Raw genomic sequence first — 25795 nt, forward strand, 5'->3', positions numbered from 1 at the left:
CCCCACATAGGGCTCCCTGCTTGGCAGGAGTCTGCTTCTCCTTCTCACTCTCTGTGCACACTCGCTCTATCTCTCTCTCAAATAAAATCTTTAAAAAAAGAATATCTACAAAAAATTACAGGTAATATCATCCTTGATGGTGAGAAGTTTGAAGCTTTCCCACTAAACTTAGGAACAAGGTAAGGACGTCCACTTTCACACCATGCTTTTCAGCATCATACTGCGGAAATCCTAATTAATGTAGTAAGAAAAGAAAAGGGACTAATATACAGATTTGGAAGGAAGAAATAAAAACATCTTTATTCATAGATGCCATAATTATCTATGTAGAAAATCCAAAAAATATCAACAAAAAACCTCCTGGAACTACTGTTCAATTATAGCAAAATTTCAGGATAATGTAAATCTAACAAGGTTAATAAAAAAAAGCCAGTTGCATCCTATATATCAGCAATGAACAAGTGGAATTTGAAATTAAAAACACAATATCATTTACTTTAGCTCCATAGAAGTGACATATAGCATGAATACTAATAAAAATCTAGCAAAATGTTTGTAAGATCTATATGAGGAAAACTATAAAGCTCTGATCAAAATATTAAAGAACTGGGGTTCCTGCGTGGCTCAGTCAGTTAAGTGTCCCACTCTTGGCTTCAGCTCAGATCACGATCTCAGGGTCCTGAGATTGAGCCCTGCATTGGGCTCTGTGCTCACCGCAGAGTCTGCTTGGGATTCTCTCCCCTCCCCCACACTCCCCCCCTCTTCCTCTCTTGCTTGTGCTACTTGCTCTCTGTCTCTCAAATAAATAAATAAAATCTTTAAAAACATATTAAAGGAGAACTAATTAAATGGAGCGATATTCCATGTTCAGGTATAGGAAGACTCAATGTCGTCAACAAGTCAGTGCTTCCCAACTCGAATTATAAATGTGGTGCAACGCCAGTCAGAATCCTAGCAGGTTATGTTGTGGATATTGACAAACTGATTCTAAACTTTAAATGGAGAGGCAAAATACCCAGAATAGCCAATACAGTATTGCAGGAGAAGAACAAACTAAACACACTATTACCATACAATCCAGTAATTGTGCTCCTGGTGTTCCCCCATAAGAGTTGAAAATCTATGTCTACATAGAGACCTGCACACAGATGTTTATAGCAGCTCTATTCACCGTTGCCAAATGTTGGGGGTAATCAAGATGTCCTTCAGTAGGTAAGTGGGTAAATGGTGGTACATCCAGACAATGGAATATCTTTGTGAGTATTATTCACTAAGAAGAAATGAGTGATCAAACCATGAGAAGACACAGAGGAATCTTAAATGCGTTATTACTAAGTCAAAGAAGCCAGTGTAAAGAGGCTACATATGATTTTAACTATATGACATTCTAGAGAAGTCAAAACCGTAGAGACAGTAAAAAGATAAGTGTTTGGTAGGGGTTGGGGGGATAGAGGGATAAATAAGCAGAGCACAGAGGATTTTTAGGACAGTGAAGTTACTCTGTATGATATCCGAGTGTTGCGTACATCTCTATATACATTATACAGCTGCCCAAACCGGTAGGCTGTATAACATTAATAATGAACTTTAAGGTAAACTATGAACTTTGGGTGAAATGTTGTAGTCAGGGTAGGTTCATCAGTTGGAACAAATATACTACTGTGGTGGGGGATGTCGATAATGGGGGGGGGGCTCTGCATATTTGCATGCAGGGGACATAAGGGCAATCTCTGTATTGTCCATTGAGTTTTGCTGTGAGCCTAAAACTGATCTAAAACAGTCTATTTTTTAAAAAATGGACAAAGGATCTGAATAAACTTTTCTCCAAAGAAGATGTATAAATGGCCAATAAGCATATGAAAAGGTGCTCAGCATCATTATCCTTCAGGGAAGTGCAAAATTGAAAATACACTGCAATACCATTTCCCACCCTCTTGGATGCTTTTATCAAGAAGAGAATAACAAGTATTGTTGAGGATGTGGGGAAATTGGAACTTTCATACAGTGCTGATGGGAATGTAAAATGGTGCAGCTGCTGTGGAAAACAGTTCGGCAGTTCCTCAAAAGGTTAAGCATAGAGTTACCATATGACCCAACAGTTTTCACTCCTAGGTATATATACTCAAGAGAGATGAAAACATGTCTACCCGAAGACTTGTAGACGAATGTTCATAACAGCATTATTTGTGATAGTTAGGAAGTATAAGCAACCCAAATGTCCAGTAACTGATGAGTGGTTAGCTGTAATGTGGTATGTCCATACAGTGCAGTATTATTTGGAAATAAGAAGGAATGACGTCCACTACATGCTACAACCTGATGAACATTGAAAACATTATGCTAAGTGAAAGAAGCCTGTCACGAAAGACCACATAGTAATAGTATGATCCCATTTAGGTGAAACATCTAGAATAGGCAGTCTGTAGATAGAGACAAAGTAAATTAGTGGTTTCTTGGGCTGGGGGAGGGTGGAGAGGGATTACTGACTGGTATGAGGTTTCTTTCTGGGGTGGTAAAATGTTCTAAACTTACAAGTGGTGGCGGCACAACTCTGAATATACTAAAAAGCACTGAGTAGTACACTTTAAATGGGTGAATTTTATGGTATGTGAATTAGATCTCAGTACAGCTGTTATTAAAAGAATCAGGTGCACAGAAGTATGATTGTAGGACAAGTGAAGGTGAGTGCTGGCGTGCAGTGGCAGTGCTTCTCAGACTTGAATGGGCATACGGATTACCTGCCTATCTTATTGAGTGTAGATTCTGCTTCAGGAGGTCTGGGGTAGAATCCGAATTTCTCTGTTTCTTAATAAGCTCTCAGGGTGCTGATGCTGCTGCGCTATGGCCATGCTTAGGAAGGCAGTGAAGGATGTTTGTTTCTTCAGTGAATGGGGTCAGTCTAAAGAGTGTTTGAGCCAGGAGGATTTGGCCAGCATTTTGTAGGAAGGCATAATGTAGTTTGGTGGAAGGGCGGGGCTTAATGGACAAAGTAACCAGCCTGTGTAAAGACTCAAAGACCACAGAGTATCCAATATTTGTTGGTACAAGAGGCCTGTTGCTGGGTTACAGGGGTGGGTCCCTGAATCTTTTGTACCTGAGCATTTTCCGTTTTTACGAAATTTTCTCTTGCTTTCTGCCTGACATTCTTTATTAAACTTCTTTCAAATCTGGGCTTAGGTAGGTGGGTACTACTAAGGGCCTTGTGAGCTTCTAGGAGGGGAGTGGTTGGTTGGCGAGAAGACATTCTATGTGGGTCTTGGGAGTTGGATATGAACCCATCAATCAGTAACCGTGCCTGGAGAGCGTCCTTAATTAGCTACCTGAGCTCTTGACAGGGCACAATCAGACCGACTTACTGCTTGGACCCAGATGAATAACTCCTTAACGAGGGAGCAACTAAAGGTATATTTCCAGATGGTACAGTTTAAATATAGCTATAGTTTTACAGCTTTCCTTATTTTTCCACTTGTGCTAGAAGACCGGCATGGATGTAGTTTAAAGAATCGTTTAGCTCAGGAGGCAAATACCAAAGCCAATCATGTCTCTACTCTTCGCATTCATAGTACTCCATGAAGTGCTGAACAGTCCTCTAAGCCCACGGCTAGTCTCAGCCTTAGTGCTTTGCCCTTCTGAGGTGTTTTCCCTGAGGCTCTGATAGCAGTGCTGTCCTGTGCTTCATCAACATTCGGTTCCACAGCCCCTCCTGGCACTTTATAAAGTGCTTCCACTCTCCCAGGAGGAAAGGCAATGAAATCACTTGGTCGCCTTGAATTTTCTTACCCTCACAGCCACACAAGTCAGAAGTCTTATTCTCTATTTTCTAGACGGAGAGACTAAGGTATAGAGAGTAGCAAGCTTGACCAATATCATGGAGAGGCACCCCCATGGCTGACCCAGTTCTTTGGATCTTCCTTAGTTTTCCCTTAAATGGAGTCGTCTTGCTTCTTTAAAGATGCAGTTATGTTGTTTCTTTTTGTTTTGACATGTAGTTTTTAAACATGATTTTCTGGGTGCCTCCTGGTGTCAAATGAATACTTCTTTCCCAGATACTTATTAAGTATTTTAAGTGTTTATTTACACTCCCATTTAAGCATCTCCAGGCGGGGGGCTGGTTTGTCAGCATACTTATTATCGTATTGGAGAGAATACTGTTCAATTCTTCTAATACTCACTGAGTGCTTTGTATATGCTCAGCTCTGTTCTGTTCTCCTTGAAGTACACAAAGCAGTATATTCTTGGCTCTGTGGGATCTTCCATGTTTATGGGATGGAAGCAAGATAAACATAAGCAGGCCAGGACTAGGGTGAAGCAAACAAGGCACTAGGGTGCAAACTTGAAGGAGGCACTCACTTCAGGGTCATGCACGTGGAGGGTCAGTACTTGACAATGAGTGCCTCCTTAAATTTTGAGCCCTAGGTCTCTTGGCTTACCCCCACCTTCCTTAGTCCTGGTCCTGGCCTTAAGAAGCAGTTGTATCAGGCCACCTGAGTGGCTCACTTGGTTAAACTTCTGCCTTAGGCTCAGGTCATGATCCCAGGGTCCTGGGATCGAGCCCCACATCAGGCTCCCTGCTCAGCAGGGAACTTGCTTCTTCCTCTCCCTCTGCCTACCCCTCTTCCTGCTTACACTTTTTCTCTCTGTGTCAAATAAATAAAATCTTAAAAAAAAAAAAGTTACATCACTTGGAAGTCACATCTAAGATAACATAAGACTGAATGACTGGTATGGAACAGTGCTTCTCAGATTTAACGTGCAAATGAATCATCTGGAGACCTTATTGAAAGGAGGATTTTGATTCAGTGGGTCTGGAGTGATGCCTGAGATTCTGCATTTCTAACAAGCACCCAGACAATGCTGATACTAGTCTTTGTGGCACACTTTGAGTAAGGAGAAAAATCCATGCTTCTGAAAAGCAGTGGGCCCAATTCACTAAGCTAGGGAATCAGAGCAGGGTTCTTCAGGGAAGGTAAAATTGCAGCTGGGTTCTCAAAGGACAAGTTGGGTTTGCATGGGATATAAGAGAGGGAAACATTGCAAGCTGAGGGAAGAATATGCAAAGGCCCAGAGACAGGAATGAGTCCCATGTGTTTTGAGACAGTGAACAGACTGGCTTGGCAAGACACAGGTCCAAGTTGGAAAAAAAGGAAAAGAGTTTTGATAGGTAGCATGAAACCTGTATTGGATGGTTTATTTAGAAATGTGGTCCTGGGCGCCTGGGTGGCTCAGTTGGTTAAGCGTCCGACTCTTGGTTTTGGCTTAGGTCATGATCTCAGGGTCCTGGGATCAAGCCCCTCATTGGGCTCTGTGCTTAGCAGGGAGTTTACCTGTCTCCCTCTCTCTTTGCCCCTCCCCCACTTGCTCACGCACACACGCTCTCTCTCTCTCTCTTTTTCTTTCAAATAAATAAATCAATCTTGAAAGAAAGAAAGAAATGTGGTCCTTAATTGTCAGCAAGGGTCCCACCCAGATGGGCATTTCATTTCTTATATCCACTTGTCCTGGGATATTCTGGGACCTCTGTTATTCTAGGGAAATGAAGACCTGAGCTAGGACACCTGAACACATTCTATGAGGCATTGTGTGAAGTAGGAAAAGGGAGGAGCTGGTTGACTTCATTACCCTGGGCAAAGCCTTGAGATATTCTTTTTTTCTTTTCTTTTCTTTTCTTTTCTTCTTTCGTTCGTTCGTTCCTTCTTCCTTCCTTCCTTCCTTCCTTCCTTCCTTCCTTCCTTCCTTCCTCCCTCCCTCCCTCCCTCCCTCCCTCCCCCTCTCTCTCTCTTTTCTTTCTTTTCTTTTCTTTTCTTTTCTTTTCTTTTCTTTTCTTTTCTTTTCTTTTCTTTTCTTTTCATAACTTAGCTGGGACATGTAAAAATCAGAAAGCCCTCCCTAACTAGGGCACACACATACAGGATGCCTGGTAAATATGTGCTGATTTGACTCAGTAGGAGAGTTCTGCCTATTTTACTTCAAACATTCTGTGTAAAGTACTTTTTTGAAGTTGTTATAGGTACAGTGGGAAATTGGGCCTTGAACATCATAAGTACTAAAGGAATATTTGTTGATTGATATGTTTGAAGCCTTGTCTCTCTTCTCTACATGAAGAAACATTTTCAGCTCAGGTCAGTGTAAGAATGTATGAATGTAATGTTTTTGACTTACGTACTGACACTTGGGTATGCATTTGTATGGCTGGAAGGAAGTAGAAGACTTAAGTCCTGAACTCAAAGAGTTTAGTAGTATTCTTGAGCAGTGGTTTTCAACTGGAGCCAATTTTGATCCCACGGGGGACATTTTACAATGTCTGTAAACATTGTTGCTTCTGTGGAGATGCTTTTGGCATCTAGCGGGTAGAGGCCAGGGATGCTGGTAAAACATCCTACAATGTACAGAGAGCTCCCCACCTCACCAGAGAATTAGCCAGTCCCAAATATCCCTAGTGCCAAGGTGGAGAAACCCTGCACTAATGGACAAGACTAACAAATAGAACCAGAACTTTGAAGTTGGAAGGTCATACTGCTAGTTAATAGCACAGCAGGGACTAATGCTAAGTTCTCCCTAGTCTAATGTGCTGCCTGCTGCCATGGGGCCATTTAGAATCAGATGGCATGTGACAGAGTATTTTATCTAGCTTCACCTCCCACTAATCCTAATTGATACTTTTTGCTCTAGCCATACTCATTTATTTGTATGCTATGCAACTTTATTCCTTCATCTTTATGTTAGTTCCTTTGTCTAGAACATATTTCTCTCATTTCTTCCATCTGGATGATATTTCACATCTCCTCCAGGAAATCTTTGCCAGTCTATAACACTGCAAATTGGATCAGAAGCCACTTCTTTATTCTTCCATAGCTAGTCCTCAGCATATAATAAAGATATTTTCTGTATATCTGTGTGACTTCTTGACTAGGCTGTGGGCATCTCAGGAGTAGGTTTCCTCTCCTGTCCTCATTGCCTAGCATAGACATGCAATATACTGTCGGTCATAGACATGAGATAAAGTAAGTAGTTAGAGAAGGGAGAGATCAGTGAGAAGTAAGTATTGAGGAAGGCTTCATAAAGATTGTGACACTTGAAGCTTCTCATAATTCTTTGAAGATAATGATGAATGTATGAGCACCTTATATCGGGCAGGCACAGTTCTAAGACAATGATGGATTTTTTGGTGATGTTTTTCTACAGGTTGATATGTCAGACCTCTCCCCAGAGGAGCAATGGAGGTAAGTGTGACAGTGTGGGCCCCTCAGGCTGGGAACTGTAAATTAATCCTACTAATAGAGTTGTATATCTACCCTTTTGCTTCCTTGTCTGAGGGGAAGCCATGACTCTTACTAGTAGGAGAGGTCATTTGGGATCTTTGCCAGTCCTTGGGTCACTCCTGGGTAGCTCCTTCAGTCCTGGGGAGTAAATAGGTAATTGCACCAAATTATTTATCTGGGTTTGAATACTATTCTGCCATTTCCTAGCTGTGTTATCTTGGGGAAGTTACTTGATTTCTTACGACCTTAGTTTCCCCAGTTTGCACAGTGAAGGGTACAACAGTACCTACACCTCATAGAGTTGTTGTGAGGACTAATATATGTGAAATTCTTAGAACAATGCCTGGCGTGTGGTAAGCTTCCAGTAAGTCTTACCTGCTTTGCAGATGACTATCCTCATTAACTTCAGCATCATCCACGAAACAGAGCAGAGAGCTCTGGCTGAAAAGTGGGAATAGTGTCTTCTGTTCTCAACTCTGCTACCAACTTGCTTTGTAACCGGAGTGAGTCAACAGTCAACAAATACCTCATTATCATGATTACTCCTCAGAGAGCCTTCAGGGTGTTTGCCCCACAAGGTAGCTGACCAGTGAGCTGAAATCAACCATGTAAACTTGATTAATAGTGCAAAAAACCCCTTTCATTTAGCTTATAAAAATAGAGAATGGCAAAGATACCAACTTATATGACAAACCCAGCAAGATTTTAGAAAACTTTAAGCTTAATATGTACCAGTTGTGTACCTCAGCTATCAAAACATTCCAAAATTAGGAAGATGTTCATAGAAATATACTATCTGCTTTAGGGAGGTGACGGTGCCACTGTGCTTCACTGAGCCCACAGCGATTTTGTTGTAAACACTGCATATTAAGAAGACCTTCAGTTAGATAACATCTAGAAGAAGGCAACCAGGATTAATGATTTCCACATTATGTTATATGACTAGCATTTAAAAGATCTAGAACTGTTAGGGGCGCCTGGGTGGCTCAATTGTTAAGCGTCTGCCTTCAGCTCAGGTCATGATCCCAGGGTCCTGGGATTGAGCCCTGCGTTGGGCTCCCTGCTCAGTGGGGAGCCTGCTTCTCCCACTCCCCCTGCTTGTGTTCCCTCTCTTGCTGTGTCTCTCTCTGTCAAATAAATAAAAATCTTAAAAAATAAAAGATCTAGAACTGTTAGCCTAAAAGGGCACAAAAAAGTAGTGGTGGTAGAAAGAGGATTGTTTTTGTTTTTGTTCTTTAAAAATAAGATCATATAAATCTTTGCAAGAGCAGCATTGGGAAAGAAGAGCGAGTATGTCCTTTCTTGTTCCAGAGTATAAAATTAGGTCCAGTGGACCGAAGCTAAAGAAAAATAGATTTTGTCTTGTTATCAGAGACATTTTTAATAATTGTGGTATATCGAGAGGTAGTGAGCTCCTGCCCTTAAAGTATTGAAGTTTTATTCCTTTTTTAGCACATGTATATACCTACAATGTGCCAGATGCATGGTTCTCTAATTACTCTAAGAGGCATATGTTCTCAGCCAGTGGAAGTATTCAAACAAAGATTGTAAAGATAATGTTTGCATTGGTGGGGACCTGAACTAGAGTTGTTATTCTCTGGTCTTTTCTCCATATTTCTTAGATTTTTTTTTGTTGTGTACATCCATTCAGTCATATACTGTCTGAGAATAAGAAATTTATCTGTTATCTTTATAACTCGCCACAGTCCTTAGGTTTTTAAAGTGTCCTTTGCCCTTTTAGTTTAGCTTGTCCTCACAACAACCCTATGAGGGAAGCAGCGAAGATATGGACTCCTTGTGGCAGATGAAGAAATTGTGATGTAGAGATGTGAATTTTCTTGGCCAAGGCCACATGGCTGTCTGAACCTAATTTTCTGACTCCCGCTCATATTATTTTTTTGTCAGATTCTCCCACCCTGGGTGAGTTGTTGTAAGATGAACCCTGAGGTGCTGTGGCTGGCTGCTGACATTTGGCTGCCTGTTCCCCCCACCATGTTTCCTCCCTAACATTTTATTGTGAAAAATCTCAGAAAAGTTGAAAGAATTATACAGTAAACACCTTTAGGCCCACCACCAAGATTTTACAGTTAACTTTTCACTATATTTGCTTTATCATTTATCTGTCTGTAATTCATCCCACTGGGTTCATCTTACATAAAGTCTGTCATTGTCCTTGGGAACTCTATGAAGATACCATTTATGTTGTCCTATCCCTCTCCCTAATACCCCCAAGTATAGAGAATTGGCATAAAAGCTCCTGACTACAGGCTGTATTTGTATTTAATTTTCTAATTCCTCCCTCATTTCTCTCTGTTGACTGACTCTGACTCTATTCTTAGAGGAAGGTATAGGCCAAGGGAATCACTTGTTGCCAGTTCTCTGGACCAGAGAATGCCAGCCTTAGATTAAATAAGAGTTTCCAGTTGACTCTTCCTTAAGCTCTTGAGGAGACTATTTACCTGTAGATGCCGACGGTGAAGACACTGTTGGATTAGTATAAAGTGGAACCAGATTTTTCAGGCTTTAGCTAGTCTTAGACTAGGATCCCTAGTCACGACAGAGGGTAGGACAAATAAAGCAAGACTTTAACCCTGGAATTAGTACACATCTGCAGTAGTACTTCTTTATTGGTGTCATAAATATCATTGACTAAGAGTATGAGACTTTATGGCTATATCCTTCTCTCTGGGTTACTTTCTCCTTCCAGCGACAGGTTGAATAGTAGGACTGAAATGGTCAGTGACGACAGGCTTCTCCTGGGTCCTCTTTCCTACAGGAGGAAAGCTGCTTTTGCTCTTGGGGGTGGACAGTAGACAACCCACCTCTAACTCCCAGTAGCGGAGCTTCTGACTGAGGCCCATAGAGCCCCTGTTCCTTCCCCAAATGCCCGTTCTCCAGGGTGTGTGTTTTTCTAGATCCTAATTTGTATAGTACCCTGCAGCTGCAAAGCCCAAGAATATGTTCTGAGCTATGGACTGGTGGGATATCCCTGGAAAGCACGGCCCTTTTACCAGCACACTTTGCCTGACCTGCCTCACCTCATCTGTTTGACTTTCAGGGTTGAGCACGCACGCATGCATGCCAAGCACCGCGGCCATGAAGCCATGCACGCTGAAATGGTCCTCATCCTCATCGCTACTTTGGTGGTGGCCCAGCTGCTCCTGGTGCAGTGGAAACAGAGGCACCCCCGCTCCTACAATGTAAGCCACTGCCTCTCATTTCTTTTTCTGACAGTTGTCAAAAGACCCTTCCTAAGTATTCTAGGGTCCAGCCTAACTCAGGCTGCATATAGGCAGGGAATAGACAATGATAATAAATGTTATGTATGAATGGTGAATAGTGTATGGTGGGTGTGCATTTAAGAAGCAAGTGATTCAGGGGCGCCTGGGTGGCTCAGTCGTTAAGCGTCTGCCTTCGGCTCAGGGCGTGATCCCGGCGTTCTGGGATCGAGCCCCACGTCAGGCTCTTCCGCTGGGAGCCTGCTTCTTCCTCTCCTACTCCCCCTGCTTGTGTTCCCTCTCTCGCTGGCTGTCTCTCTGTTGAATGAATAAATAAAATCTTAAAAAAAAAAAAAAAAAAAGCAAGTGATTCAGATGGTGAAAATAGGGATAGAACATGAGACTACTTTCATGGCCAGAAAAGATAGGTCTTCCCTCTTAAACATCTCGGGACAGATTCATGAAGGAGACGCTCATCAGGAACTATGCAAATAGAGGGAGAGGTGGTCGCCTTGTTGGGAAGACCAAGCGTCTAAATCTTACAGGTAGGATTTAGATTAATTAAAAAGAAAAAAAAGGCAACGACAGAGGAAATGAGGAACAAAACATATAAAACATACAGAAAACATAATAAGTAAATGGCAGAAGTAAATCCTTCCTTATTGGTAATTACTTTAAATGGGTTAAATTCTTCTATTAAAAGGCGGAGATTGGCAGATTGGTTAAAAAAAAAAAAACCCATGAGAGACTCACTTTAGATACAAAGACACAGAGAATAAAAGTAAAAGGATGGAGAAAGATACGCCATGCACGTGATAATCAAAAGAGAGCAGGGGTGGCTATTCAATATCGAACCAATAAACTTTAATCAAAAAAATTTACAAGAGACAAAGGACATTATATACTGATAAAAGGTTCAAACCAACAAGAAGATACTACAATTATAAACATAACTAAGGAAGGAACCCCAATATACGTGAAGCAAAAATTGGCAGAGTTGAAAAGGGATAGACAGTTCTACAATAATGGTTGCAGAGTTCAGAACCTTACTTTCACTAATGGATAGAACAACCGGATAGAATATCAATAGTTAATAGAGGACTTGAGCCACATTATAAACTAATTAGACCTAACAGACATAGACGGCACACACTACCCAACAACAGCAGAATACATACTCTTCTCAAGTGCACATGGACCGTTCTCTAGGATAGAACATATGTTAGGCCACAAAGCAAGTCTCAATAAGTTTGAGAAGATTGAAATCATAGATTCAACCACACTGGATTAGGACATGACAGGTGTAGATTTTTTTTACAACTGTTAGAAGTTTTTAACCTTTACAGGATAACAACCCTTTTTTAACGTCAACTTGGCAAACACCTACGTGATAATACTTTGCATAGAATATACAAATGCATATGTAGTAGTAATAATAGCTAACATTTATTGAATTGTCACTATGCCAGCCGCTGTTCTAAGCACTTCAGAAGTGTGGACTCAGCTAGTCCTTGTAATAATCCAGTAAGGTAATGTTTTCTCCACTTACAAAGGAGGAACTGAGACAGAAAGACTAAGTAATTTGCTCCAGTGATAAAACCATTATTTGAACCCAGACAGTTTTACTCCAGGGTTTTTAATCTTAATCCCTAACTGGTTCTTTTTCTCTAGTATATGCTTTTTCAGACTCTGGTTATATGCCCAGACATGCTCAGGGGTCTGTAGCCCATATGATGTGAACTGCTGCACTATCTCATTTAATCCTCCTAATAGCCCATCAGGTAAGTACTGCGAGCAAACTAAGGCCCAGAGAGTTGAGGCGTGAAGGGAATACTAATAGATAGAGCCAGGATTTGAACCCAGGTCTTCTGTTTCATATTTCATTATTTCTTTTGTACCATATGTTGCTCCTGGAAAGGGTTTTCCATCAAGGGAACAAGGGATAACCTAGAGCATAGAAGGAAGAGAGGATAATCTTTGCCCTTGAGCACACACAAGTTCCAAACATTACTGGCTTATAGCCAGCTCAAGAGTTGGCATGCACCACAAATAGAGTGGTCGCAGTGCACTGAAGGACCACATGACACCAAGACTTTTTGAACTGGAGACCATCCAGCAGGCTAAGCCACCTGAGGTGGGGCTTCCCATCTGGACCCTGGTCATGCTTTGCCCTGTTATCTGAGATAAGTGACTTGTTTGTCAGTGTGTGATTATAGTGTGTACTCTATAGAATGAGGATTACCAAGATGGTTGAATCGAGCCTGGAAGGATAAGACCACTCATAAACCAAGTGTTGAATGAGAACTCCATTGGCATTTCTGTGTTGACCTTTAGAGATAATCTGAATTATCCAATGTTGGCTAATCCGCAAAGATTTTTAAAAACCTCTGAAGGAAGTAAGGATGCGTGTATGTACTATAGTGGTTTTCAATAATACTTTTTAAAGAAACTGTGGAATCCTTTCTTCAAAGAATGTCTTCAGGAAAAACCCAATATGGAAGATAATTAAGAGGCTGATCTGATTGATACCGGGTTGGATAACCCTGACCCCTCTGCTTCTCAGGAACATATACAGGAGTCATCAGAGTGTTAGAAAACCACTGATAAGGTCATTCATTAATCCTTTGTCGGAAATGTGACTGTAACTTAAGCCAGTTATATGAGGAACATGCACAGTTATCCCATTACTTTACTGCCATGCTCGGTAAACATTATGCTGAACTTCACTGACGAGCGAACATGCTAACATTATAAAATATCTTGCACTGAGAAACTTAAACTCGTATCTTTCAAAAATTGGAAAAGGAAGTCTGTAATGTCCGCTTTATGCTGCTCTTGTACAACAGTGATTTCGATTGTTTTTTTAAAAACTATTCGCTTGTGTGCCATGAATGTTTTTACTGCTTTAATTAAAACACTAACTTTGGAAGAAGAAAAATTGCCCGAGGCGGTTGTACACAGTAACATCTCCCATCCTTTTTCAAGCTTATCAGAAGTTGGAACTGTTTGCCTTGTAGGGAGTATAATAGAGTGGAGCCAGCCCAATCTGATTTGATCAGTCAGCTGTCTCAGTTCCGAGCTAGATGACTTTGTATCTCGAGCCTGTTTTTATCTTTAAGTTGGGGTGATATCTACCTCATGGGTTATGAAGATTATATAAGATTCTATGGTAAAGTGTTTTGTAAACTTTAAAACTGATGGTAGTGACTATTGTTGCTCCCACTCCTAAGAGAAAAAGCTCAAGACGTAAAAGTTTTCAGATACTATGGAAGAAGAATAGAATTTTAATTTCATTGACAACAATGTCACATAAAAAAAATCACTATTCAGTGGGGCGCCTGAATGGCGCAGTTGGTTAAGCGGCCAACTCTGTCTTTCAGCTCAGGTCATGATCTCGGGGTCGTGAGATCAAGTGCCACGTCAGGCTCCACACTCAGCATGGAGTCTGTTTCAGATTCTCCCCCTGTCTCCCTCTGCCCCTCCTGCTCATGCTCTCTCTCTTTCTAAAATAAATAAATCTTACAAAAAAAGAAGAAAAACCTTGAAAAAAATTGACTATTCTAACCATTTTAAAGTATAACGTTCAGGGACGTTTAGCACATCCAATGTTGTGCAGTCATTGCAACTCTTTAGTTCTAGAACATTTTCACTACCCCAAAAGGAAACCCCGTATCTATTAAACAGTCATTCCCCATTTTCCCCTCCCACCAGGCCCTGGCAACCACTAATCTGTTTATTATGTTATTTGCCTCTTCTGGATATTCATATAAATGAAATTATACAATATATAGCCTTTTGTCTGGCTTCTTTCACATAGCATGATGTTTTCTATGGACAGGCCACATTTTGTTTATCCCTTCATCAGTTGATGGACATTTGGGTTGTTTCCATCGTTTGGCTATTGCAAATAGTTCTGCTATGAACATTCATTATAAGCTTTTATTTGAACACCTGCATTCAATTCTTGGGTATGCCCTGGAGTAGAACTGTTTAACTTTTTGAGAACTTTTTGAGAACAGTTGTCCATAGCAGCTATACCATTTAACATTGTAGCCCACAGTGCGTTGGATTCCATTTTCTCCACATTCTCACCAACACTTGTTCTTTTGCTTCTCTTCTCTTTTCCTTCCCTCCCTTCCCCTCCCTCTCCCTTCCTTTTATTTTTTTTTCTTTTCTGTTTTCTTTCATATAGTCACCCTAGTGGGCATGAAGGAGTATCTCATTGTGGTTTGATCAGTATTTCCCTAATAACTCATGATATTGAGGATCTTTTGATGTGTTTATTGACCAGAAAAAAAATGATGTGTTTATTGGCCACATGTATATCTTCCATGGAGAAATCTCTTTGCCCATTTTTTAACTGCTTCTTGTTTGTTCATTTGTTTGTTTTTTCTCTTTTGTGTGTGTGTGTGTATGTGTTGTAAGAGTTCTTTATATAGTCTGGATACTAGACCATTATTAGATATGTGATTCATAAATATTTTCTCCCATTCCGTGGGTTGCCTTTTTACCTTCTTCATAGTGTCCTTTGGTGCATAAACATTTTAATGGATCAGTTATTTAATTAGTTTCTTCTTAAGAAATTTAGAACACCAATTTGTGAGGGTAAACTCCATTTTGAGAGGAAGCACAGAGCAGAGATAGCCTTGAAGCTGAGGAACAGCTTTAATTTTTGGCAGAATTTGCGAGTCCACAGCTTTCTGATCAACCTTGCACTGCTCTGTAATCTCATATTTCTCCTTCTTTGTGTCGAAGATCTCACCTTCCTGGTGTCTGGGTTTATGTATCTGCTTCTTCTGAAGTATGCATCAGTGAGATGTTTCGGGATTTTCACACTGCTGATACCAATTTTGGTGTAGGTGGCAATGACAAATTTCTAGTGTATTGTATGCAGAGGAACTCGATTGAGGGCCGGAGGTCTGGTTACAAGTAACAAGGCACTGCTCAGTGGCTTCAGGAAAACCACCCTCTTGCCTCTGTGGCACCCAGTGAGGATGATCACAATGGTCCTAGCGGTGATGCTAGCTCACGATTTTCTTACGTGCTGACCGAAAGGTTTTTTGCCGAGGCTCGACACTTTCGAGGCACATCTTCAGTAGGATAGTACCTCAGCATTTTGTGAAGTTTAACCACAGGGGTACCAGCATTCTTGTCATCACCGACTGATTTTGTGACAGTAGCAAGAACCTTCGCTTTCTTTTCTTTTCTTAGCTGCTGAAAACGCCCCCTTGTATTTGGCCATTCTGGAGTACATAGCTGATCAGGAATAGCTGCCAATTCCTCTGACTAGGAGAGGGTTTCAAACAACTGCAGTGAGGCTTCCCGTTTGGAATTTTAGCCATGACGTTACTCTTAACCTTGCCACGAGCATCAGCCTTCTTGGCTTCGGGTATCTTCTCCTTAGTATCTGGCTTCTCAGCTTGTTTGCTACCCATCTGGCAAGGTGGGAAAGAGGTTGCATAAACATTTTTAGGTTTGCTGTCCAATTTATCTCTTGTTTTCTTTTTTAGTGAATATATTTGACATATAACATTGGGTACATTTTTTTAAGGAGATTTTCTTTATTCATTTGACAGAGAGCACAAGCAGGGGGAGTGGCAGAGGGAGAGGGAGAAACAGGCTCCCCGCTGAGCAGGGAGCCCAGCGAGGGACTCGATCCTGGGACCCCCAGATCATGACCTGAGCAGAAGGCAGACGCTTAACCGACTGAGCCACCCAGGCGCCCCTGACATTGGGTATATTTAAGATGTACATGTTAACTGATCCATTTATTTTTTGCAGTATGATTGCCATTATAACAACATTAAGCACCTCTGTCACATCACGTAATTATCCTTTTTAGTGGTTGAAAAAATTAAGGTCTAATCTCTTAGCAAGTCTTATGATTAGACTACAGTATTGGTGTCTATATGCATTAGACTTTGCATTAGATCTCTGTTGTTTATTTACTACTCGTTCCAAGTTGGCACCTTTAAACCTATTTTTTCTTTTGTTGCTTGTGCTTTTAGTGTTACGTCTAAGAATCTGTTGCCAAATCCAACACTATTAAGCTTTATCTGTATGTGTTCTTGGAAGGGTTTTATATTTTTAGCTCTTACTTAGAGGTCTTTGGTCTGTTTTGTGTTACTTTTTGTAAACGGTGTGAGTCATGTTTTTTTGCATGTGGTTATCCAGTTGTCTTAGCACCATTTTCAAAGAGACTTCTTTTTCCATTGAATGATTTGTCACTCTTGTAAAAAATCAGTTGACCATAGATGTATGCATTTATTTTTGTACTCTCAGTTCTATTCCATTGAACTATATGACTATGCTTATGTCAGTACCACATTTTTTCTTTTTTAATTTTTTAATTTTAATTTCAGTGTAGTTAATGTTACAGTGTTACATTGGTTTCAGATGTAAAATATAGTGAGTGATTCAGCAATTCCGTACATTACTCAGGGCTCATCAAAAGAAGTGTACTATCAATTCCCGTCACCTATTTCACCCATCCCCCTCCACCTCCTCTCTGGTAACCATCAGTTTATTCTCTGTAATTAAGAGTCTGTTTTTGGCTTGTCTGTTTCTTCCTTTGTTCATTTGTTTTGTTTTTTAAATTACACATGAAGGAAATCATACGGTATTTGTCTCTCTCAGATTGACTTATTTCTTTTAGCATTATGCTGTCTAGATCCATCCATGTTATTACAAATGGCAGGATCCCATTCTTTTTTATGGTTCAGTAATATTCCTGTGTGTGTGTGTGTGTGTGTGTGTGTGTGTGTGTGTACACCACATCATCTTTATTCATCTTATTGATTGGCACTTGGGCTGCTTCCATAATTTGGCTATTGTAAATAATACTGCAGTAAACATAGGGGTGCATTTATCTTTCCATTTAATGTTTTTGTATTCTTTGGGTAAATACCCAGGACTGGAATTACTGGATCATATAGTAATTCTGTTTTTAATTTTTTGAGGAACTTCCGTATTGTTTTCCAAGTAGCTGCACTAGTTTGCCTTCCCACCAACAGTGCACAAGGGTTCCTTTTTCTCCACATCCTCACCAACACTTGTTGTTCCTTGCGTTTTGATTTTAGCCATTCTGACAGGTGTGAAGTCATATTTCATCATAGTTTTGATGTGCATTTCCCTGATGATGAGTGATGTTGAGAATCTTTTCTGTGTCTGTTGCCATCTGTATGTCTTCTTTGGAGAAATTCCTGTCCATGTCTTCTGCCCATTTTTAATTGAATTAATTGGGGTTTTTTTGCATTCAGTTGTATGAATTCTTTATATATTTTGGATACTAACCCTTTATTGGATATGTCATTAGCAAACATCTTCTCTCATTCGGTAGGTTGTCTTTTAGTTTTGTTGATTGTTTCTTTTGCTGTGCAGAAGCTTTTTATTTTGATATAGTCCCAGTAGTTGATTTTTGCTTTTATTTCTCTTGCCTCAGGAGGCATACCTAGAAGATGTTTCTGTGGCTGATGTCAGAGAAATTATTGCTTGTGCTCTCTTTAGGATTGTTATGGTTTTAGGTCTCATATTTAGATCCTTAATCCATTGTGAGTTTATTTTGAATTTGTCGAGATGTGTTTTGTGGCCTAATATGTGATCTGTTCTGGAGAATGTTCCACGTGCACTTGAAAAGAATGTGTATTCTGTTTTTTTAGGATGGCATATTCTGAGTGTATCTGTTTGATCCATCTGGTCCAGTGTGTCATTCAAAACCACTGTTTCCTTGTGGATTTTCTATTTGGATGATCTATCCGTTGATGTAAGTGGGATGTTAATCTCCCTTACTATTACTATATTACCGTCAAGTACTTCCTTTAAGTGTGTGATTAGCTGCTTTATGTATTTGGGTGCTCCTGGTTGGGTGCATAAATATTTACAATTGTTAATTTTTCTTGTTGGATTGTCTGCCTTATGATTATTAGTGTCCTTCCTTATCTCTTGTTACAGTCTTTGTTTTAAAGTCTTCTTTGATATAAGTATTGCTACCCTGGCTTTGTTTTCATTTCCATTTGCTTGAAAAATGCTTTTCCATCCCCTCACTTTCATTCTGTATGTAGCTTTAGGTCTGAAATGTGTCTCTTGTAGCAGCATATTGATGGGTCTTGCTTTTTTTTATTCATTTTGTTATCCTGTGTCTTTTGATTGGAGTGTTCAGTCCATTTACATTCAGAGGAGTTATCGATAGGAGTGTCTGGCTGTCTTCGTTGGAGGAGTGTGCGACTCTTGATCTCAGGGTCGTGAGTTTGAGCGTCGTGTTGGGTGTAGACATTACTTAAAATAAATAAAAATTTTTTAAAAATGTCTTATTAAATGTCTTATTGATATGTACTTACTTCCATTTTGTTACTCATTTTATGGTGGTTTTTGTAGTTCCTCTCTGTTCCCTTCTTCTCTTGCTCTTTCCTTTGTCAGTCTGAGTGAAAATATCTAAATTATTAACTACTTTATTTAGTTATTAGTGAGGTTGAGCACATTTTCATGCTTACTAGTCATTTGGTTTCTTCTGTCAGTTGTTCGTATTGTTGACTGGTTTTTGTATTTGCTATTTCAGTTTCCTTGAAATTTTTATTGAAGTATGGTTGATACAGAATGTTATATTATTTTCAGGTGTTCAACATAGTGATTCAACAGTTCCATACATGATACAGTGCTCACTATGATAAGTGTATTTACCATCTGTGGCTGTACATTATTACAGTCTTATTAACTGTATTCCCTATTCTGTACTTTTCAATCTCCTGACTTATTTTATAACTGAAAGTTTGTAACCCTTAATCCCCTACCCCTATTTTGCCCATCCCTCTGCCTTTCCCCCCCCTGGCAACTAACTGTTTATTCTCTGTATTTATGAGTCTGTTTCTTTTTTGTTCATTTGTTTTGGTGGGGTTTTTTTAGATTCCATATACAAGTGAAGTTATATGGTATTTGTCTTTCTCTGTTTGACTTATTTCACTTAGCACGATACCCTCTGGGTCCATCCATGATGTCACAAATGGCAAGATCCCATTGTTATTTATGGCTGCATAATATTACACACACACACGCCACATCTTCTTTATTCATTCATCTATCACTGGACACTGAGGTTGCTTCTATATCTTAACTGTTGTAAATAATGCTGCAGTAAACACAAAGAACGCTCATATCTTTTCAAATTACTGGTTTCTTTGGGGGGAGGGCGGTAAGTAACCAATAGTGGAATTACTAGATTGCATGATATTTCTGTTTTAAATTTTTTGAGGAACTTCACAATGTTTTCCACAGTGGCTATACCAACTTACAGTGTACCAGGCTTCCCTTTCCTTCACATCCTCACCAACACTTGTTATTTCTTTTCTTTTTGATACTGGCCATTCTGTGTGAGGTCATATCTCACTGTAGTTCTGATTTGCATTTCCCTCATGATCAGTGATGTTGAGCACCCTTTCGTGTACTTCTTGGTCATCTGTATGTCTTCTTTGGAAAAAATGTCTGTTCAGGTCCTCTGCCCACTTTATTTAATCTTTTTTTTTTTTTAAGATTTATTTATTTTAGAGAGCCTGCACACATGTGCAAGAGTGGGGCGAGGGGCAGAGGGAGGGAGAGAGAGGGGGGAAGCAGACTCCCCGCAGCACAGGGAGCCTGAAGCAGGGCTCAGTCCCAGGACCCTGACATAATGACCCAAGCTGAAACCAAGAGTGGGCTGCTCAACCCACTGAGCCACCCAGGTGCCCCTCCTCTGCCCATTTTTAATCGATTCTTTCATTATTATTTTTTGGTTTCGGGCTGTATAGGTTCTTTATATGTCTTGATATTAACCCCTTATCAGGTATATCATTTGCAAATATCTTCTCCCATTCAGTAGGTTGCCTTTACATTTTGATCTTGGAGTTTTGCATATGCATCCTAAGAGGATGTACCAGAATTTCCGTAACAGCATTATTTGTAATAGCAAAAACTTAAAAATAACTCAGTACCCAAATATAGGTGACTGGGTAAGTTAGTTGTGATGTAGTCATCCAATGGAATATTATATAACTTATAAAACCATGCATATAACATGAAATATATAAAACAACACAAAAAATAATTAACTGTAGTTATGAGTAATTGTAAGGATGATCTTAGCAATTTAATATTGAGTGAAAAAAGATTCAGAAGGCTGCTCATAACTTGATACCTTTCATAGAAAGCTAAAAACAATGAAAACTAAAGAATATGTTTTAAAAAATATGTATATGCATAATCAACCATATTTTACGAAGCAAGGGAATGATACAATCAAGATGCAGGATAAGGGTGATGTTGGGTGGAAGACTGGAGGATAGGCTCTAAAAGAGCACATAGCTAGCTGTAAGTACTTTTAGATGTTCCAGTTTTTATGTTGGGTGGTGGGTTCAGTAGTTATCATAGTATTAAAAATAATTAACTTTAAAAGGAAGGAAATTTTGTCATATGCTTCCACATGGCGGTCTTTCAGGGCATTATGCTTAGTGAAATAAGCCGGTCACAAAATGACAGGGTGCCTGTATTTGTTCTCCACTTATATGAGGTACCCAGAGTAGTCGGATTCACAGAGACAGAAAGTACAATGATGGTTATCAGGAGCTGGGGCAGAGGGTGAAAAAGTATTTATTTAATGGGCATAGAAGTGTCTCAGTCTTGTAAGATGAAAAAGTTCTAGAGATCTGTTACAAAGCAGTGGGAATATTACTTAGCCATACATTTAAAAATGGTTAAGGTGGTAAATTTTATGAGTTCTTACCACAATTAGAAGTAATTTTTATTTATTTATTTATTTGTTTGTTTGTTTGTTTATTTATTTATTTATTTATTTTTTTTTAAAGATTTTATTTTATTATTTGACAGCGATAGAGACAGCCAGCGAGAGAGGGAACACAAGCAGGGGGAGTGGGAGAGGAAGAAGCAGGCTCACAGCGGAGGAGCCTGATGTGGGGCTCGATCCCATAACGCGGGGATCACGCCCTGAGCCGAAGGCAGACGCTTAACCGCTGTGCCACCCAGGCGCCCCTAGAAGTAATTTTTAAAAATTAAAAGTGATCCATGCATCATGCATGACTAATGATGGGAATATTCATTAGAGATTCTGATTAACTCCTTTCCCCCCTTGACTTGAAGTTCAAAAATAAAAGCAAGAAAGAAAGCAATTCCCAAGACACAGACTTGCCGTTTCAAATAGTAAGGCATACCATTAGAATAGACAAATAGACCAGTAGAACAGAATAAAGATCTCAGAGACAGATCCCTGTATAATGGAAAATTAATATACAGTGAAAGTATAGGAGAGCCTGGGTGGCTCAGTCAGGTAAGCATCTGACTCTTGGTTGCGGTTCAGGTTGTGATCTCAGTTCATGATCTCAGGCTTGTGAGACTGAGCCCTGTTTCAGGCTCTGCACTCTACGAGAAGTCTACTTGAGATTCTTTTCCCCTTTGCCTCTCCCACTCATTCTCATTCTCTCTCTCTCTTTCTCTCTCAAATTAAAAAAAAAAAAGATAATAAAAGTGTAACCACCGCTCAGTGAAGAAAATATTCATTGTTAAGTAGATTGTATTGAGAAAACTGGCTCACCATGTGGGGAAATATTTAAAACTAGATTCCTGTATCACACTACATACAAAGGGGCTAAGGATAGATTAAAGATCTAATTATGAAAGGCACAACTTTGAAGTTAATAAAACTTACATGGATAAATAAGATAAAAATTTGATAAATTTGATTATTTAAGATTAAGGGGGGGCCTGGGTGACTCAGTCAGTTAAGTGTCTGACTCTGGAGTTTGGCTTGGTTCATGGTCTCGGGGTTGTGGAATTGAGCCCCCAAGTCAGACTCCATGCTGCGTATGGAGTCTACTTGGGATTCTCTCTCTCCCTCTATCTGCCCTTCCCACCCCCCTGTATCCCTCTTTAAATAAATAAATTATTTTTTAAAAAAAGATGAAGGGGATTTGTACTGTAAGGGGTACCATAGGCAAAGTTAACGGATAGCAGAATAGGAGATTAGTAATTAAAACCGATGATAACTGATATTCTAGACTAACAGGCTGGATCTGTCCAACTGCTGGCAGGGATCAGAAGCTTTAGGAACTTCCGTGTGTTCTTTGTAGGTATGAAGACGGGGCAGGTATTATGGAGAGCAGCATGGCACTATTCAGTCATATGGAATATATACATATCTTGTGACATATTCTAAAGGGACATGTGAGAAGATACTGATTTTAATGTTAATTATGGCAGTTAATTGAAGAGTTGGAGGCAGTCTGGGTGTTTACATCTGAATAAGTTGGTAAAATGTGTTGGATGCGTATCATGACTCTGCATTGCAGTTAAAAGCAACACATTAGGTTTACCTGTAAGGACTTGTGTATCTTAAAAGCAGAGTACTGAGTGGAAGAAAGTAACAAACAGAAAGACACAGTGCCAACTAATAAATCAAGATACATGCACAAAAAATACAGTTTGTAAGAACAGATACAAACAAAAATATACATATTAAACACATTAAGTGGGGTGAAGAATGGGAATAAAAAAGAATCAAAGCAGAACGGCTCCCTAGCGAATGTTGTATAAAGGAGAGACACTGGGATTATTGTCAAGTAGTAGAAACACGAACTGTTTGAGATTAGCTAACAGAGCTTTCAAAAAAATGCTTCTTATGTGCATGCTGGGAAATGATGGAATTAATCGATAAGGCTCTGTTTCTCTCAAACTGAATGAAATTTTCTGTTCTTCCCTCGTGCTAGTTGGCAACCCAGCCTTTCAGTGGGCACACGTGACCCCCGAGTGGAAAAACACTTGTTCTGTTCTCCTAGACCAGGTCTCTCAATAGGGAAACTATTCACATTTTGGGCCAGATGATTCTTTATTTTCGTGGGGGACTGTCATGTGCGTTGTAGAATGTTCAGCAGCATGTCTGGCCTCTACCTACTAAATGCCACGAGCATCCCCTCTCCTGACCGTGACAACCAAAAATGTCTCCCAACTTCATCCAGTGTTCCCTGGGGAGGAAGTTCATCCCTTATGAGAAGCGCTGCCAGAGAGCAGCGTGGATGCTGCCAGCCATTAGGTATGCCAGGCCACTGGTTCCACCGTGTGACTTAGGAGTTCAAGTCTATCCTTCATGTTAAAAGAACTTCGTCTGAATTAACTGCTGTTTAGGAGCAGAAGGTCCTGTTGTTTTCTTTATTTAAATTTCAGCGTGCTGTTCTTTTCAGTAGTAGTAACGGTACTGATACCACCTTAGGCTGCTTATAGTTGCAGTTTGTTGATATTTAAAAAAAAATACTTTTCCCGTCTGATGTCTCATTGGAACCTCACAATGGCTTTATATGGTAGTCAGGATAGGGATATACCTCCATTTTTCAGATTAGTAAACCAAAGTGCAAAATCCCGAAGAGATTTGCTGGGAGCACATGACCATTAAATTGGGCAGGTGGACATAAAACCAGAATCGGATTCTTGGTTCAGTGTTCTTCTCATGTGGGCACTCAGCCATTTTTTTGTGGTTTCTCAAAAGCTCCAGGAAATTTTCAGTTTCTGCCATGGTCATTTCTGTTTTTAACTCCCCTGATTTTTCCTTCTTTAGTGACTTTTGCCCAGGTCTGTCCTTTCCCACCCCTTTAAAGTCTACATCATATTGCCTCATTAGCCTTTCCAGGGTTTTATCACAAACTCCAAAGTGAATGGTGCAAGGGAGGCAGAACTTGGGAGACAGAAGATCTGGATTGGAAACCTAGCCCAGGCCCAGCTTGCTTTTTGGCTTCCCTGTTGCTCAGTTTTCATCATCTGTTCAGAGTCTAATATTATTTATTGCTTAGCTCCCGCAGGGATGTTAGGGGAAGGAGTAAGTTTATGCCTGGAAAAGTATCTATCCTATTTTTAAAGATCTCCAAGGAGAAGCTTTCATCATCTCTGTTACCAAAAACAGTATCTTTTCAAACTCCTATCCCCTGAACTTCTGTTCCCTTGTGGGATGGATGAGTGGCAAAATCTCCTACCTAGAAATCTTCACTATAGATTTTTCTTAGACCAGCACATTAAGAGGGTTACTGGAATGTGACTAGAGAATATGGTCTAAGATGGCAAAAGGTGGTAATCCACTTTCTATGCGAAAGAAAAACTTTTCTCCCCAGAGTATAATAAAAACTTCTCTGTGTGTAATGCATACATCAGCCTTCTCTGAGCCTTGCCTGCTCTTTCGGCTCATTTCTCACACCTCCCTCCTTATTTGTACTTTCTCAGACATACCATGTTCCCTCATCCTGAACACTCACTCATCATGATGCCTTTACTTACACATACTGTACCATCAGGACAGAGGTCCAAAGGTTGCTTTCTTCAGGAAGCCTTGGTTCCCCCATGTTGAGTGAAAGCCTCTCCTCCACTTTCTTGGCCACCAGGGCTTACTCCGTTATAGCACTTATCATACTGCATAATAATTGTTTTTTTTCCTGCTTGGTAGACTTAAGTTCCTGAGGAGGTTTAGTTTTTTATCTCTGGATTCTGCAGTCCTTAGCATGGCGCCTGGCACCCTAACCCTAACCCTAACCCCGGTAAGGGCTCAGTGTTTGTTAAATTATTGCTTGACTGACTCTTGCCTGGAGAGAAGATGACTTGAGGAAAAAGACAAAATTTTAGGTATTAGAAGAGTAGTCATAAGAAACAGGAAGTAAATGTACTGTGCGCCTCTCTGAAGGACGAGAGTTGGACCCAGAGGCAGAAGGTACATAAAGGCAGATTTGTCAGGTCAGCATCAGGGAGGAACTATGTAGATGTCTAGCACATCTACCAGCAATGGAATGGTCTGCCACATGTGGTAAGGTTGACTTTTTGCCAAGGGTGTGGTAAGGGGGAATTGAAAACCAAATTTCTGCCCTGTATTCTAGCAATGTGTGAGATCAGACTTGGTCACAAGAGCAGGTATCTCTTAGTGGGCCTCTGGACAGTCTTCAGATAACTGAAGGTAACAGCTGTGCCTCCCTGTAGTTCTCCAGGTCTGTTGTCCTAGTGCCTTCAGCTGTTCACCGTGTAATTTGGTTTCTAGACTCTTTGTAATCCTGGCTGCTCCCTTTTGGCCATGTTTCTTTGTCCATGTTCTTTGTACAGTGTGGTCCCAAGACTTAGTTGTAAGGCCCTAAGAATGCTTTGACAGAGCAGAGAACAGTAGAGCTGCTGCCTCCTTCATTCTGGGCATATTCCTAGTTAAGCAGCATATATTCCCTGGCAATTTGTGGTCAACTGAGACCCCTAGATCTGTTTCACATGAACTGCTATTAAGCCACTCATTTTCCATCCTATACTTGAGTAGTTGGTTGGGTT

The 25795-nt window shown here is 40.2% G+C and overlaps 1 protein-coding gene and 1 pseudogene across 5 annotated transcripts in view; one reads left to right on the forward strand and one right to left on the reverse strand.

Annotated features, from left to right (window-relative positions):
* The window catches only part of RNF121 (ring finger protein 121), a 78544-nt gene that overhangs the window by 22627 nt on the left and 30122 nt on the right, over positions 1-25795 (forward strand). For all 5 annotated transcript variants that reach the window (XM_087868114.1, XM_045782762.2, XM_087868111.1 and 2 more), the window contains 2 exons: positions 7183-7220; positions 10318-10459. In XM_087868114.1, the coding sequence (XP_087724240.1) occupies positions 7189-7220; positions 10318-10459 (174 nt within the window). In that variant the 5' untranslated portion in view covers positions 7183-7188. The remainder of the gene's footprint in view (positions 1-7182; positions 7221-10317; positions 10460-25795) is intronic.
* Positions 15062-15912, reverse strand: LOC123782540 (large ribosomal subunit protein eL6 pseudogene; annotated as a pseudogene).

The sequence above is a fragment of the Ursus americanus genome, chromosome 16 (genome assembly GCF_024610735.1).
Source record: "Ursus americanus isolate L20-20 chromosome 16, mUrsAme1.1.p, whole genome shotgun sequence".
Classification (NCBI taxonomy): Eukaryota; Metazoa; Chordata; class Mammalia; order Carnivora; family Ursidae; genus Ursus; species Ursus americanus.